General features: G+C 43.0%; 4 protein-coding genes across 5 annotated transcripts; 2 read left to right on the top strand and 2 right to left on the bottom strand.

The window, feature by feature from the left end:
* The first annotated feature begins 342 nt into the window (after positions 1–342).
* On the top strand, positions 343–3,797 carry Arp8 (Actin-related protein 8). The gene is made up of 4 exons (XM_017155738.3): positions 343–439; positions 501–1,068; positions 2,308–3,602; positions 3,657–3,797. The coding sequence occupies exons 1-3, from the start codon at positions 435–437 to the stop codon at positions 3,499–3,501; spliced, it is 1,767 nt and encodes a 588-aa protein (XP_017011227.2). The 5' UTR covers positions 343–434; the 3' UTR covers positions 3,502–3,602; positions 3,657–3,797.
* Positions 3,798–3,800: 3 nt separating this feature from the next.
* Positions 3,801–5,309, bottom strand: Srx (sulfiredoxin). 2 transcript variants are annotated; one of them, XM_017155741.3, is made up of 3 exons: positions 5,174–5,309; positions 4,927–5,056; positions 3,801–4,080 (listed from the first exon to the last, which is right to left on the bottom strand). In XM_017155741.3, exons 1-3 carry the CDS (start codon positions 5,269–5,271, stop codon positions 3,868–3,870), a joined length of 441 nt encoding a protein of 146 aa, XP_017011230.2. In that variant the 5' UTR covers positions 5,272–5,309; the 3' UTR covers positions 3,801–3,867. The 2 variants fall into 2 exon arrangements, with proteins under 2 accessions (XP_017011230.2, XP_017011229.2); XM_017155740.3 differs by having other exon boundaries at positions 4,927–5,059; positions 5,174–5,306.
* Positions 5,310–6,404: 1,095 nt separating this feature from the next.
* On the top strand, positions 6,405–10,133 carry Mco4 (Multicopper oxidase 4). Its single transcript, XM_017155737.3, has 4 exons — positions 6,405–6,530; positions 6,919–7,145; positions 7,738–8,374; positions 8,911–10,133. The coding sequence occupies exons 1-4, from the start codon at positions 6,458–6,460 to the stop codon at positions 9,906–9,908; spliced, it is 1,935 nt and encodes a 644-aa protein (XP_017011226.2). The 5' UTR covers positions 6,405–6,457; the 3' UTR covers positions 9,909–10,133.
* Positions 10,134–10,635: 502 nt separating this feature from the next.
* Positions 10,636–12,813, bottom strand: LOC108066938 (venom protease-like). The gene is made up of 2 exons (XM_017155739.3): positions 12,708–12,813; positions 10,636–11,782 (listed from the first exon to the last, which is right to left on the bottom strand). Exons 1-2 carry the CDS (start codon positions 12,775–12,777, stop codon positions 10,716–10,718), a joined length of 1,137 nt encoding a protein of 378 aa, XP_017011228.2. The 5' UTR covers positions 12,778–12,813; the 3' UTR covers positions 10,636–10,715.
* Positions 12,814–13,734: the final 921 nt, after the last annotated feature.

The following is a 13,734-nucleotide window of genomic DNA, read 5'->3' as shown; positions in this document are numbered from 1 at the left end:
TGGTATTACTAAATAATACTGAAAATACCAAATACCACTTAAGATACCGAATAGCAAGGGAAAATACTAAACAGGATCTACCGTGGCCTGGTCACACACCGCTTTTGTTGCTCTTTTACCTTCCCGGTTTTCCGCTGTTTTCCGCTGCTGTTTTCCCGCAGGATGCAGTGACTTAGGTTAATGGAATGGTGTATTTCACAACTAGTGTTTGTGGTAATATGATTAACAGAACCATGTTATCAGTGGTAATACTGAATAATACTGCAAATACCAAATCACACTTAAGATACTAAATAGCAAGGGAAAATACCCAAACAGTATCTACCGGTATCTATTGGTATTTCGTAGCCTGGTCACACACAGCTTTTGTTGTTCTTTTAATTTCCCGGCTTTCCGCTGTTTTTCGCTGTTTTCCGCCGCTGTTTTCCCGCAGGATGCAGTGAGTTGGGTTAGCGGGGGACGTAAGAAAGCCCATTAAATCCAATCTCCCCCTCCCGCAGGCGATCCCGTGCCAGCAGCACCAGCAGTGGCCGCCTGCCGGCTCCTCCGCCAATGGGAGCTCCTCCTCCGCAGCCCCTGGAGGCGCCCAAGATCATTGTCATCCATCCGGGATCGCAGCATTTGAGGATAGGCCGGGCGGCCGACCTGAATCCGCTCACCCTGCTGCACGCGGTGGCCTACAGGCGTCGCTTGGCCACGGCTACGGACCAACCGCATCATGATCCTCTCCTGCCGCCGCTGGACAACGTGAACACCACTGCTTTAATGGTGGACTTTGAGGAGCAGCGCCTGGCGGTGTCGCGCATCCTGCAGCACTGCGTCGTGGATGAGAAGAATCGTTTGAGGGTGGCCACGCCGCCCCAGCAGTTGGCCCACTTCAATCGGAGCAGCCAGGCGGAGAAGGTGCAGATGCAGGTGATCCCAGAGGAGGAGTTGCCCTGGCTGGAGCACCTCTTCGACGACCGGATACTGCGACTGAGCGCTCAGGATGCCCGCGACTACGACATCCACTTTCCCATGCAGCGGGGCGAACTGAATGTGCACAAGGAGAAGGGCGGCTCCCTGCAGGTTAGAGATCCCCCTCCTAATCCTTAGATAATTTCTATTAGAGCCCTGCATGAATGGATTCAATGAATTATTTTGAATTTTTTGTTTTATATGAATTAGAGCCCTGCATGAATGGATTCAATGAATTATTTTGAAATTTTTGTTTTATATGATAGATTTGAATGAATTTGAATTTTAAGTTTAATAGAATTGAATTAATTAGAATTTTCAGTTTAATAGAATTGAAGGAATTTGAGTTTTGAGTTTAATAGAATTGAATGAATTAATGGCATGAATTCCGAAATAATTCAAACGACAATTTCTTTGGAAGAAGAAAGCCACAAAATTCTGTGATTAAATCTGCCTGAATTTTATACACTAAGCAGTTAACATTGATTTGTTAAAAATTGTCCACTTTTTGTTCTCAAAAGAAAACACAAAAAAATTCAGGCAAATTAAAAAAATTCATAAAAATTATTCATTTATTCATTCAATTTGAAATGAATTATTTTGAATTTTTTGTTTTAAATGATAAATTAATTAGAATTTTGAGTTTAATAGAATTGAATGAATGAATGTCATGAATTCCTCAATAATTCAAACGACAATTTCTTTTGAAGAAAAAAGCCCCATAATTTTGTGATTAAATCTGCCTGAATTTTATACACTAATGCGGTTATTCCACTACATTGGTCGGCTCATTCATTAGAACAATTTTTTCTCAGCCTATACGATTTTACGTAGGTGCGAGCAAGACAGATATATGTCAGCTGCAATGAGCAATTAATGAGCAAAATTTTAAAAACCGAAGGCCACCATTTTATTTTTTTTTGTATGAGCAAAATTGAATCTAAAAAGTACAATTTTGCTCATTTATTAGAGCTACTGTAAATCGGATCTTGCTCGCACCTACGTAAAATCGTATGGGCTGAGAAAAAATTGTACTAATGAATGATCCGAACGATGTAGTGGAATAACCGCATAAGCAGTTAAAATTGATTTGTTAAAAATTGTCCACTTTTTGTTCTCAAAAGAAGGCACAAAAAAAATCTAGCAAATTCATAAAAATTATTCATCCATTCATTAAATTCCGAATGAATTAGAAAAACATTAAATTTATATTCTATGTGAAATAAAATTAAAGTTTTTTTAATTCATTCTTCTAATTAAACAAATTAGAAATTTCATGGCATTCTGTGATATAGATATGATATTATAGAATATTATATTAGATATACTAAAGAACATTTCATTCTACAGGCCAGCCTGCAGCACTTGGAGCGCATCTGGTCATATGCTCTAGAGACCCGTCTCAAGATCCCGCTGCGCGAACTGAACACCCACTGTGCCGTCCTCGTGGTCAACGATGTCTATGTGCGGCGGCATCTGCGCGAGCTGATGACCCTGCTGCTGCAGCGCCTCGGCTTCAGGCGCTGCTTCCTCGTCCAGGACAGCGTGGCTTCCACCTATGGCGCCGGCATTGGCTACGGCTGTGTGGTGGACATTGGCGCCCAAAAGACCTCGATTGCTTGCATCGAGGATGGGATTTCCCAGCTGGATGCCCGCGTGCGGCTGCCCTATGGCGGCGGCGATCTGGATCAAGTGCTTCTCCTGCTCCTGCGCAAATGTGGCTTTCCCTACCGCGAGTGCAACGTTCAGGACAGCTATGCGGATGCCCATCTGCTGGACGAGCTGAAGGAGCGGTTCTGCCATCTCAATGCCAGCGTCTGTGGCGCCCAGGAGAAGCACTTTAATCTGCGCCGGCCAAACGGCCAGTGGCTGCGCTACACCATCCAGGTGGGCGACGAGGCCATCATGGCGCCTCTGGCCCTCTTTCACACCGAACTGCTCAACATTACGGGCCGCATGCGGTCGGTTTGCACGCAGCAGGCTGCGCAGGAGCAGTACGACTGCGAGGACTGCTTCGATGCGGAGTATCTGAAGGAGACGGGCCGCAAGAACGGCCTCTCCACGGCAACCCAGCAACGCTCTCAGCTCCAACTGCCGGTGACCGCCGACGATGAGGAGCAGCTGATTGTGGTGGATCAGACGACGGAGGATCAGGCGAACAGCAATGGCCAGCAGACGAACTGCTATCAGAATGGCCAGACGGGTCAGGTGTTGCCCCTCGATCAGGCCGTCATCCGATCCATCAGCCGTCTGTCCAGCGGCGAGACGAGGCGCAAGATGTTCGGTTCCATACTGCTCGTCGGCAGCAGTGCCAAGCTGCCGGGACTGGCCGCCTGGCTGGAGCATCGGATTAGCCAGCAAATTCAGCCCACCGACACCGAGGTGAATGTCTTCACCAAGGGCATGGACGCGGGCATGGTGGCCTGGAAGGGAGCGGCCATTATGTCCGTGCTGGAGAGCGCCCGCGAGCTGTGGATATCGCAGCACGACTGGCAGCGCCACGGACTGCGGATACTCCGCGAGCGATCGCCGTTCCTCTGGTGAGGATGACCCATTGCATTTCGAATATGTTCAGCGTTCAGGGAGATCGTATATGTCAATAATAGCGTTTAGTAAAGAGAGAAGTCCCGAAGTCATAAGAAATAGTAAGAGTTTACTTTAAGGCACGCACATATGCTAATTTTTCTATATTTAATTAGGTAAACCATTTAAGAGTCCAGCGATAAGCTCGCTATATACGCAAGTTTAATGATTGCCAAAAAAAATAAACAAAGTATAAAGCTATTGTTATTGCTTTGACCGTGAAATTCCAACTTTATCCGGTTATAAGTAAAAAACACGACTTTCTTATCAAAAATAAGTCAACGAGAAATGCATTTCTAAAATACACACATATATATATAACATAAATCAGGCCAGGTACTTGGGTGCACTGGAGCCCATGTAGTGGTACAGATCCCCCAAGGTGGACTTCACCAGCTTCGCCTTGATCTCCGGCCGCTGCAGACGCTTGTAGGCCTCGAACCGGTGGCATCCGCCGAAGCTGAAGTAGTAGTCGCCGCCCTCGTCGCCCGTGATCCACAGCAGATCGATGGGGGGCACCTCGTCCTCGCTGCTTTCGCCCTGGTAAAAAAAAGAAGAGGTATATATATGGTATGTGGTGTATGGAACCTATTTTTAGTGCTCTGATAAGTGTATCTAGATTTTATCCCACTTTGATAAGAATTTTATAATTATAATTTATTTTTTTTAGCTACAAAATATAGTACAAGTTCAAGAATACTTAGTTTTAAAAGAACGCTCTTAGAAAATGTATATTTCTAAATAAGAAATATTATCAAAAATCGTGGAAAATGAACATATATTTCTAAATAACAAATAATCTTAGAAAATTTATATTTCCAAATAACAAATATTATTCTTACCAAAATCACAAAAATAGGTTTTGTATCACCTTGATTACAAACCTACAGGAATATATAGTTATAGTTTTAAAAGAACCCTCTTAGAAAATGTATATTTCTAAATAACAAAATAATCTAGGAAAAACCTATATTTCTAAATAACAAATATTATCAACAATAAGTAATCAATAATCTTAGAAAATATATATTTCCAAATAACAAATATTATTCTTACCAAAATTACAAAAATAGGTTTTGTATCACCTACAAGAATACTTAGTTTTAAAAGAACCCTCTTAGAAAATTTATATTTCCAAATAACAAATATTATCAATAATCTCTTTACCAAAATCACAAAAATAGGTTGTATATATCACCTTACCATATACCATTTGCCATGATCTTTGCCTTATCACTTTGAAACTCGAAATCTCAATGCTATTTTTAACCACTATTATTTACAGACATCGAAGATTCCCACTTTGTACCTTTCACCTTATCTGGGTACATTGTTTGTACCTGCCCCACCTTTCGGTTCGGGACTACTACTACTACTTGCACCCACCTTAATGGTTTCCATCAGGGATTGCACCTTCTTCTCGTCAAGAACGGAGGGTATGGGCCTCTGAATGACGCTCATGGGAACCATGTGGATCTCGGCTATGCCCGCTGAGTGGATGGTGGTGTCCATGGTGCTGCTGATGATGATGAATACCGATGTTGTGAAATATGTGAAATATGTTATCAATGTGCAGGTGGGTGGCAACCCTGCCCTACAGCCCAACCACCCACACACACATCAAAAACCTTACTCTTTTTGGACGATGCTGCTCCGATTTCTCTGCAGGATTGGACCGAATCCGTTGCCGCGTCTGCTCGCCAGTCGTATGAACTGGCTAATGAACTCCATGGCGGCCAATTGAACGATTTCTGCGCCGTTGAAACTTGTTTTCGTACGTATGTATGCCCATGTGTGGGTTCGTTTACCGCTATATGTTTTGCTGCAGCTACTTGTTGTTTGTTTTTATGCATAATCATGCCCCCTCCCCCCGAACCACCCACCGCCCACAAACACATACATATACACATGCACAGCCAGTATTGCCAGTGCGATAAAAGCGAATGAAGAACGAATTTCAAAATACATTATATAGTACATATGCTAATGAGGGGCTGGTGGGGGGATGACATGGGGGGGGGCTGGCAGAAATTTGGAATTCTCGGCTGGTGGGCAATCGCCGTCTGATTAGCGTCAGCACAGAAATTAAAATGTTTAATCTACGTTGACAACTCTTGCTGCTTGTTTTTTGCCCTATCAAAAACCAAGATAAATATAAAGGCAAATGGGGGGCAAAAGTACAGGTGATAACGGCTGATTTTGAATGGGAAAAACAAAAATATTTTACCTATTTCTAAAATGAAACTTGCACGAAAAGTGCAATCTCTTTTTCTGTATATTTAAACTTTTCCGCCCAGCGGGCATTTGTCAACCCTGGAAAAATAACATGTGGTGCAACCCTGTTTAATTTTAATTTGAATTTCCCGCCACTAATGTTTCTTTGAAAAAAAAATTAAAATTAAATTATTAGCACAAATTTCGGTAAATTTGTATAAGTAAGGTTCTAAAATTTTCTCATTTTTTTTATTAACTATCATTATTTTTTTTAAGATAATTAGATTTTCTAAACTTTCCTTATTTTCCAACTATTTTCAGCGAATGTACAACAAAAAACTGGGCCAATGGCACTGCCATTTCACCTGCAAATCATTTTGGCCAACGGTAGCGGCTGGGAACATGGGAAATTATTCGTGTATTTGCGTCAGTAATCGGCATCTTCTGTTCTTCCAGCGGCTTGTCGGCCCCGCAATCTTCAATTAACCGCTACGAGTTGTTCGACAACGGGCGACAAGCAACCGATTCCGGGTAATTTTTACAGACTTTCCCGGCGGAGTCGCTTACAAAAAGGTAACCGATGACGGATCCCCATTGACAGTCCCATTTGGCCCTCAGCCACAGCCACAAGGGCTAACAAATTTTGTATTCTGTTCTCTTTTTTTTTGATTTTGATTTGGATTCGGTTCGATTCGATGCGAGCATGAAATTCAATTTGGTGCAGACACTGATCTTCACTTTGTGCCTCATAAGCGTGCAAATATATGGCATTCAAGGTGCTTAAGTGAAACTATAAATCCGAAATATTATACAAAAATCCTCTATTGAAATAATTACCCAACTAAAGTTTAGAAAAAATTTTTGAAATACTTTTTTACAGTTTTCCTTGGAATTTAAAAAAGTGACTCTGCAATTGAAATCAAATTTCTAAGCCCATAAATTAACATCACCATTTTACTCACTATTAAATTAAATTTAAAAAAATATTTAAATATGTTCTTTGACATACAAAGAATTTTAAATTTCGAAGGTTAATATTAAATATAACTTTTGCATACATAAAATATACTACATACTAAAACTACATTTGTTTAACAATATCAATAATTTGAACCTTCAGAAGGAGTTTATCTAAAGGCACTTATTTTCCAATAATACCAATAGATGCCAGCGGGAAGCGGATCGTGAGCAAGTATGAGCGGATAATGCAGATGTATCCCCTGCTGTCCTCAGGCGCGGGCGAGTCCTCGCAGTGGCGGGCGGCGGAGAAGGATAACCAGCGGCATCCTTGCAGGCGCGACTGCGCCGATCACCAGCCGATGACCTGCTACTACTACATGGTGGTGCACTACGACGATACGATGGCGGAGACCTGCAAGCGGTATCTCCAGGTGAGACCGGGAAACCTTACTTTAAGATATATATTGGTATAGACCTTAGACATCATCCTGTCTCCATAAATTCTCCACAAATTCAATTTGAAGCAAATCTGGTCACTCTAAAATTCCTATTTAAGTTTGAAAATGAGGAAGAAGAAGAAAATTGTGAGATCTGGTCTCTCAGAAGTCGGCTAAAAATGTAATTTCGAAACCTCTTTTGAGCAAAAGCTCCTTAAAAATATATTTTGTTAAAAAGTCGCTAGATTTTTAAAAACCACCTGTAAAACTATCTTAAAGTATGCAGGGAACAAGGAAGTTTGTATTTTCAAATTTAAAACATACTGTTGCATACTTTTGAACACCTTTTTAAGTAATTTCGAAACTCCCGAGATTCTTTAGCATATTGACATTTAAGACTTCCTATTTAAAATTCATAAAATCATTAAAACCGCTCTTATCTTGGGAATATCTTAATCTTTGCCGATGATGAAAAGGTTTTATTTGTTCTTGCCTCGTGCCTGGCGAATTATTGTCCATTTGTTATATCTTTTCGGGGATCAAATGTACATACATATTTACCCATCCCAAAATCCCTTTATTCCAGTCCAAATTCCGCTTCAAGCTGAATGGCAAGGAGTACATCGATGGCATAACGCTGGCCGACCAGCTGGCGGCGAACGACGACTGCAAATACGCTGATGGGCTGGAGAGCGAGGTGATGGTGGTGAATGGCCAGCTGCCCGGGATGAGCATCGAGGTGTGCTACGGCGACACCGTGGTGGCGGACGTGATCAACAGCATGCACGAGACGACGACGGTCCACTGGCACGGGATGCACCAGCGCCTCACTCCGTTCATGGACGGGGTGCCCCACGTGACCCAGTATCCAATTGAGGCGGGCCAGGCGTTCCGCTACCGCTTCGAGGTGGATCATGGGGGCACCAACTGGTGGCACAGCCACACGGAGCACCAGCGTGCCTTCGGTTTGGCCGGTGCGCTGGTGGTGCGAATGCCACCCAAGCTCAATCCCCATGCCCATCTGTACGACTTTGATATGACGGAGCACGTGATCATGATCCAGGACTGGGTGCACAACTTCGTGGAGAGCGTGGCCGAGAATATCCTGATCAACGGGCGGGGCAGGAACCTCAAGAAGGGCGTCAAGGCCGCCAAGCCGACGCTCTACGCCCACTTTCCGGTGGTCAGGGGCGGACGCTATCGCTTCCGGGTGATCTTTAATGGTGAGTTGTCAGAGAAAGCGCCACCTGCAGGAGATTTTTGCAAATATATATAACATTAGCAAGAAAAAAAAATGCTTAACTTATGTAATTGAAGTGAAGAAGAAAACGTATCTATACTACTATAAAATAGCAACACCAAAAAAACGCAAGTTGAACAGAAAGTCAAATCGGTTTGACATGGCAGTCTAAAATAAAAACCGAAATTCGGAAATAATAAAAAGAAGAGAATAAGTAACTTTCCAGAAGATAATTAAAAAATAATTATATTTTATAAATTAAAATAAAAAATTTGTTTTTTCCTTGAAGTAAAGAAGTAAGGCTGTCCGGCCCTTAAAAACTAATCATACTACTATAAAATAGCAACGCAAAAAACCGCAAGTTGAACAGAAAGCCAAAACGGTTTGACATGGCAGTCTAAAACAAAAACCGAAATTAGGAAATAATAAAAAGAAGAGAATAAGTAACTTTCCAGAAAATAATATAAACAAAAATTATATTTTTTAAATTAAAATCAAAAATTTGAATTTTTCCCCAAGGCGTCTCCAACTGCCCGATCAGCCTGAGCATCGACAACCACGACCTGGTGGTGATTGCCAGCGATGGCAACGACATCGAGCCGGTGACGGTGCAGCGGATCATGTTCCACGGCGCCGAGCGCTTCGACTTTGTGCTGCACGCCAACCAGGAGGTGGCCAACTACTGGATCCGCGTCAAGGGCTACAGCTTCTGTGCGAAGAACCAGCTGCACCAGGAGGCGGTGCTCCATTACAGGGACGCAGATCCCCGGAAGCTGGACACGCACACCCTCAGCTATGCGTACGATGCGCCTGGCAAGACGCTCAATGAGCTGGGCGATGAGACGGCGGGCAGTGGCAGCAGCAGCATTTCGCTGGCCACACTGAATGCCCAGCGACCGGAACCGGAAGTGGCGCCCTCGGTGACCTTCTACACCAGCATGAACGCCTTCGAGGTGCGCCAGGGCGAGGGTTTCCGCTTCCAAATGGACGACATTAGCTTCAACATGCCCAAGATGTCGCTCCTGCAGACGCGAAACCTGGGCGTTGGCCAATTCTTCTGCAATCGCTCGCAGCAGGCGAATCTGGGCTTCAATTGCCGGCAGCGGCACTGCCAGTGCTCGAATGTCATCCAGGTGCCGGCCAATCAGCAGGTCGAGTTCGTCGTCTCCAGCCTCTCGCAGACGCCGCACCCGATCCACCTGCATGGCTACACCTTTCGGGTGGTCGGCATGGGCGTGCTGGGCGAGCAGAAGATCGGCCAGATCGAGCAGATCGACAAGAAGACGCCGTTGCCGCGTCGCGGACGCGGTGCTCCGCTGAAGGATTCGGTGCAGGTGCCCGCCTTTGGCTACACGATATTCCGGTTCTACTCCAACAGTCCCGGCTACTGGATGTTCCACTGTCACATCTCGCCGCACTCGGAGAACGGAATGGCCGCCGTGGTGCGCGTGGGCGAGGATATCGAGATGAAGATGTGCCCGGTGAGCAACTGCGGACTGTGCAGTTCGGTGGCCTGAGGTTCGGGCGAAGATTCTAGGCATTCGAGGGGCAATAAAAGCGTTACCTTTAAGCTGGCATTTCGAGTGGATTGATTTGGAGCGGGCAATATGATTTTCGAAAAGGTAACAAAACAAATGCAATACTATATATTTTATTTTAAGATTTAGAACTTAAAGGTTGCCCAATTATTACTCATACGACCTGTATTCCAGTGAGAGTTTAGTCCAGAAAAAATCATTCTTACACTTCTAACCTTCGTTGGATTAACTAAACAATAAAGGAAGAGCAAAAAATAATTCAACGCTAATTAGATTTAATATTAAAGGTTTGGTTTGGTCTTAAAAAATCATTCTTACATTTCTAACCTTCGTTGGATTAACTAAACAATAAAGCAAGAGCAAAAAATAATTCATAGCCAATTAGATTTAAACAGAATTAAAAATTTAGATTAAAGGCAACAACAGTACGTATGATTGAGTTAGTTAAAAAAGCAAGATCACGACTAAAATTAAACATGCTTTTCATGAAATTTAGTCATTTACATTTTACAATTTTTTATTGTTTTGGCTACAGTTTTGGGTAGAAAATGTGTTCTAAAAAAAGTACATTTTACAAATAAATTATTTACATTTTATTTACGAAACGAAATGATGATCAATTGATGAAATCCGATATCATATTGACATTGATATCATATCATTTTGATATGTACGAAATAATCGAAGTGGGCCAATTCGAATTTGTGTCTTTCTCGCTTCCACTTTCGTAGTTTTAGGCGCAATCTCGCTTCTTTTTCACTTTTTCTCCTCGATTTAATAGATTTTTCAAAGAGCAAAGGGCACAACTTCTTGATCTCCTTGATTTGTTTGGTTTTCTGCGTTGCCAAAAACTCTTCTTGCGAAAATGTTAAAAAAGCCCGAGTTTCTTTTGATGGGTTGCTCGATTTTTGGTTCCGGCGATTCCGGGCGATCGAGGAAGTGCTCCCCCAGCCAGGCCAAATAGGAGTCGACTCGCGTGACGACCATGGGTCCCCGATCCGAACCGCACCTGGCCTCCCCCAGCGAGACGATGCCCACCAGCTGGTTGCCGTCCATCACGGGGCCGCCGGAGTCGCCGAAGCAGCTGCCCTTCCTGGACTTATCCCCGCCGGCGCACATCTGTCCATCGGCCAGGTCCTTGTACCTCTCCAGGCAGCTGTCCCGCGACCATCCATTCACCCGGGCCTTGATCTTCACCGGCGCCGTGGCCGTGGACTCCTCGCTGGTGCGGCCCCAGCCGGCGATGGTCAGGCCGTAGTTCACATAGTTGTCGCCGCGCCGCGGATAAAGGCTGGAGGGCAGGCAGATGGGCTGGATGAACTCCGAGTAGGTGACCACTCGCTCCAAAACCAGCAGGGCAATGTCATTGGAGTGCTTCTCCAGATTCGTGCCCGTCGTCTCCGCCGGCAGGTACTTCTCGTGGACAATTGTTCGAGCTATGGGGATGTCCTGCGAGTCCGTCAGCTGCTGGACATCCCAGACGCCCAGGCGAACGAGTCGCAGGTCCTCCTCGTACGGCTGACTGGGCACACAGTGGGCGGCGGTCAGGACCCACTGGTTGCCCACCAGGGAGCCACCGCACTTGGGCGTCAGCCGATCGCCGTACAGCAGCATGGCCATCCAGGGGAACTCGCGCCGCTTGGTCACCTCTCCGTTCGAGATGTGCGGCTTGAGGTCGTGGCGGCAGTAGTTGTCCACCGACTGCGGATACACCGGCTGTTTCTTCAGACAGCAGAACGTGTTGAAGCACTCGGAGGAGTCCTCCGCCAGCACGTAGCCCGGCTCCTCCAGGCAGTCCGACAGCAGGCGGCACTGGCCCGATCCCCGACAGCTGCCAAAGTGCAGCTTCGGTTCTGGAATAGTAATGAAAGAATATATATTTTCTTATTTATTTTATTTTGTATTTTTAGGGCTATTTTCTTATCCGCCTGTTAAATTTAAAGTGGGGTTAAGACTCTGATTTCCCATACAAATTTAAGGCTTTAACCCTACTTAAAATTTAACAGACGGACGAGAAAACGGCCCTAAGGATGTTAGATTTATCGTCCGCCTGTTAAATTTAAAGTAGAGATAAAACAATAAAAGAGTTTAGGAATTCAGGGGTTAAAGCCTACTTTAAATTTAACAGACGGACGAGAAAACGGCTTTTAGGATGTTAGATTTCTCGTCCGCCTGTTAAATTTAAAGTAGAGATAAAACAATAAAAAAGTTTAGGAATTCAGAGTTTAAAGCCTACTTTAAAATTTAACATGCGGAAGAGAAAACTGTTAAATTTAAAGCAGAGATAAAAGTTTTTTATTTTATCATAAAACAATAAAAACATATGAGACTTCAGGGTTTAAAGCCTACTTTAAATTTAACTAGCACAGGAATTTATACAAATAATCTAATGCATATATAAAACTCTCTTTAAAATATTAAAAAGTGTAGGTTTTGGCTAGGAAACGATTTCTTACTTCAATCAGTTTAAATATTAGTTTCACTAACTAATATCTACTAATATTATTTAATACAAATCCGTTATCAAAACAAAAAACCCATGACTAATTTTTAAAAAATATCTCGATTCCATCCGTACACACAATTATGACATGAAAACTTGATTTCAATTGTACTGCATTAGCATCGAAAACCAGTTTTTTGCATTTCCCGATATAAAAATAAATATTTTTCCTGAAAGATATGCACTAAAAGTGTTGTAAATTATCCAAATAACATTATTGATATAATTTGTTTTTAAAACCATTCCTTCTTTATTCAAAAAGTGATACAACTTACTGGCAAAACAGCTGGATAAAAGCACCCCGCAGAGATACAGATACAATGCAATTGAAGATCGGAGAACCATGGCTCTTAGTCTGAATCGATGCAGTGGCTTATCTGAAACTGATGCCATTCAGAAGTCTAGCACTATACTTAAAGTGAAAGATCAGAATCGGAATCGGAATCAGAGAGCCCCATAGCTTTGGATCTGAATCACCCGGCGGCGATGTGAGTGTGGTGAATGGGGTCTAGAGAAAAGGTGCATTTCTTCTGGCTAAAAGGTATTGAATCGCCTACATTTCTAGTAAGTGCTAATAACGTGATTTCATTTCAGATTTCGGAACTTTAAAAATAACATTAAAGCTTACTGTATACGATTCTTAATTCCTATAGTTAAGTTGTATTCAGAGAAGGGTATTCGACTTTCGTATACTTTCCCCACTCGCCACTGAGAGCAGTTTTTCCATGTCCATTATTCAAGCTCGCTCAGAACTAGAGTTCAGACCGGATTTTCTAGTGTCTCCGAAATTTTCAGATAGTGAGAACAATTTTCTTTATAATCGTAGTGTTACCTGCAATGCTTTGGGGTTTCCCACGCCGCATATATTTTATTTGTATTGTTTTGTCGTCTTAAAGGTGCCACAAAGACGTTGCTTTTCATATTTTACAACTATTCGTTGTAACCCCTTATTAAAAGTGCGAAAATTATCAAAAAATACATTTTTCGGCAATTTTTCAAAAAATCGAAAATCGGTCAAAAAATAAATTTCCCAGAAAGTTATAGGGATTGTTAGTTCAGGTTGTTATCTGTTCAAAACAGTCGGTCTTTTAGCTGTGGGCCTCGATTTGTCCAAGCTACGACTTAAAAACCGTTAAAAAATGTTGTTTTCGTCGTAAATTCTAATCCACAATTTCCTCCTTAAAATATCAGTTTTTTGGCCGTAACCATGGAAATAATGATCCAATTATGGAATGTCATACCTCGTTGAACTCGTTATTTAATTCCTAATTGATTGGCATTCAAAAATAGAAGTTTTAAATT

Source organism: Drosophila takahashii, chromosome X (assembly GCF_030179915.1).
Source record: "Drosophila takahashii strain IR98-3 E-12201 chromosome X, DtakHiC1v2, whole genome shotgun sequence".
In the NCBI taxonomy this organism is placed as follows: domain Eukaryota; kingdom Metazoa; phylum Arthropoda; class Insecta; order Diptera; family Drosophilidae; genus Drosophila; species Drosophila takahashii.
Note: the sequence above shows the minus strand (reverse complement) of the source record. Positions and strands in the feature narration are given on the sequence as shown.

Coding starts and splice junctions, on each gene's coding strand:
- Arp8 (XM_017155738.3), top strand. Junction 1,069..2,307: donor AGAAGGGCGGCTCCCTGCAG/GTTAGAGATCCC, acceptor TTCATTCTACAG/GCCAGCCTGCAGCACTTGGA.
- Srx (XM_017155740.3), bottom strand. CDS start 5,271: ATGGAGTTCATTAGCCAGTTCATACGACTGGCGAGCAGACGCGGCAAC. Junction 5,060..5,173: donor AGCAGCATCGTCCAAAAAGA/GTAAGGTTTTTG, acceptor CATCATCATCAG/CAGCACCATGGACACCACCA. Junction 4,081..4,926: donor CCCTGATGGAAACCATTAAG/GTGGGTGCAAGT, acceptor TTTTTTTACCAG/GGCGAAAGCAGCGAGGACGA.
- Mco4 (XM_017155737.3), top strand. CDS start 6,458: ATGAAATTCAATTTGGTGCAGACACTGATCTTCACTTTGTGCCTCATA. Junction 7,146..7,737: donor CCTGCAAGCGGTATCTCCAG/GTGAGACCGGGA, acceptor CCTTTATTCCAG/TCCAAATTCCGCTTCAAGCT. Junction 8,375..8,910: donor CTTCCGGGTGATCTTTAATG/GTGAGTTGTCAG, acceptor TTTTTCCCCAAG/GCGTCTCCAACTGCCCGATC.
- LOC108066938 (XM_017155739.3), bottom strand. CDS start 12,777: ATGGTTCTCCGATCTTCAATTGCATTGTATCTGTATCTCTGCGGGGTG. Junction 11,783..12,707: donor TTTATCCAGCTGTTTTGCCA/GTAAGTTGTATC, acceptor TTACTATTCCAG/AACCGAAGCTGCACTTTGGC.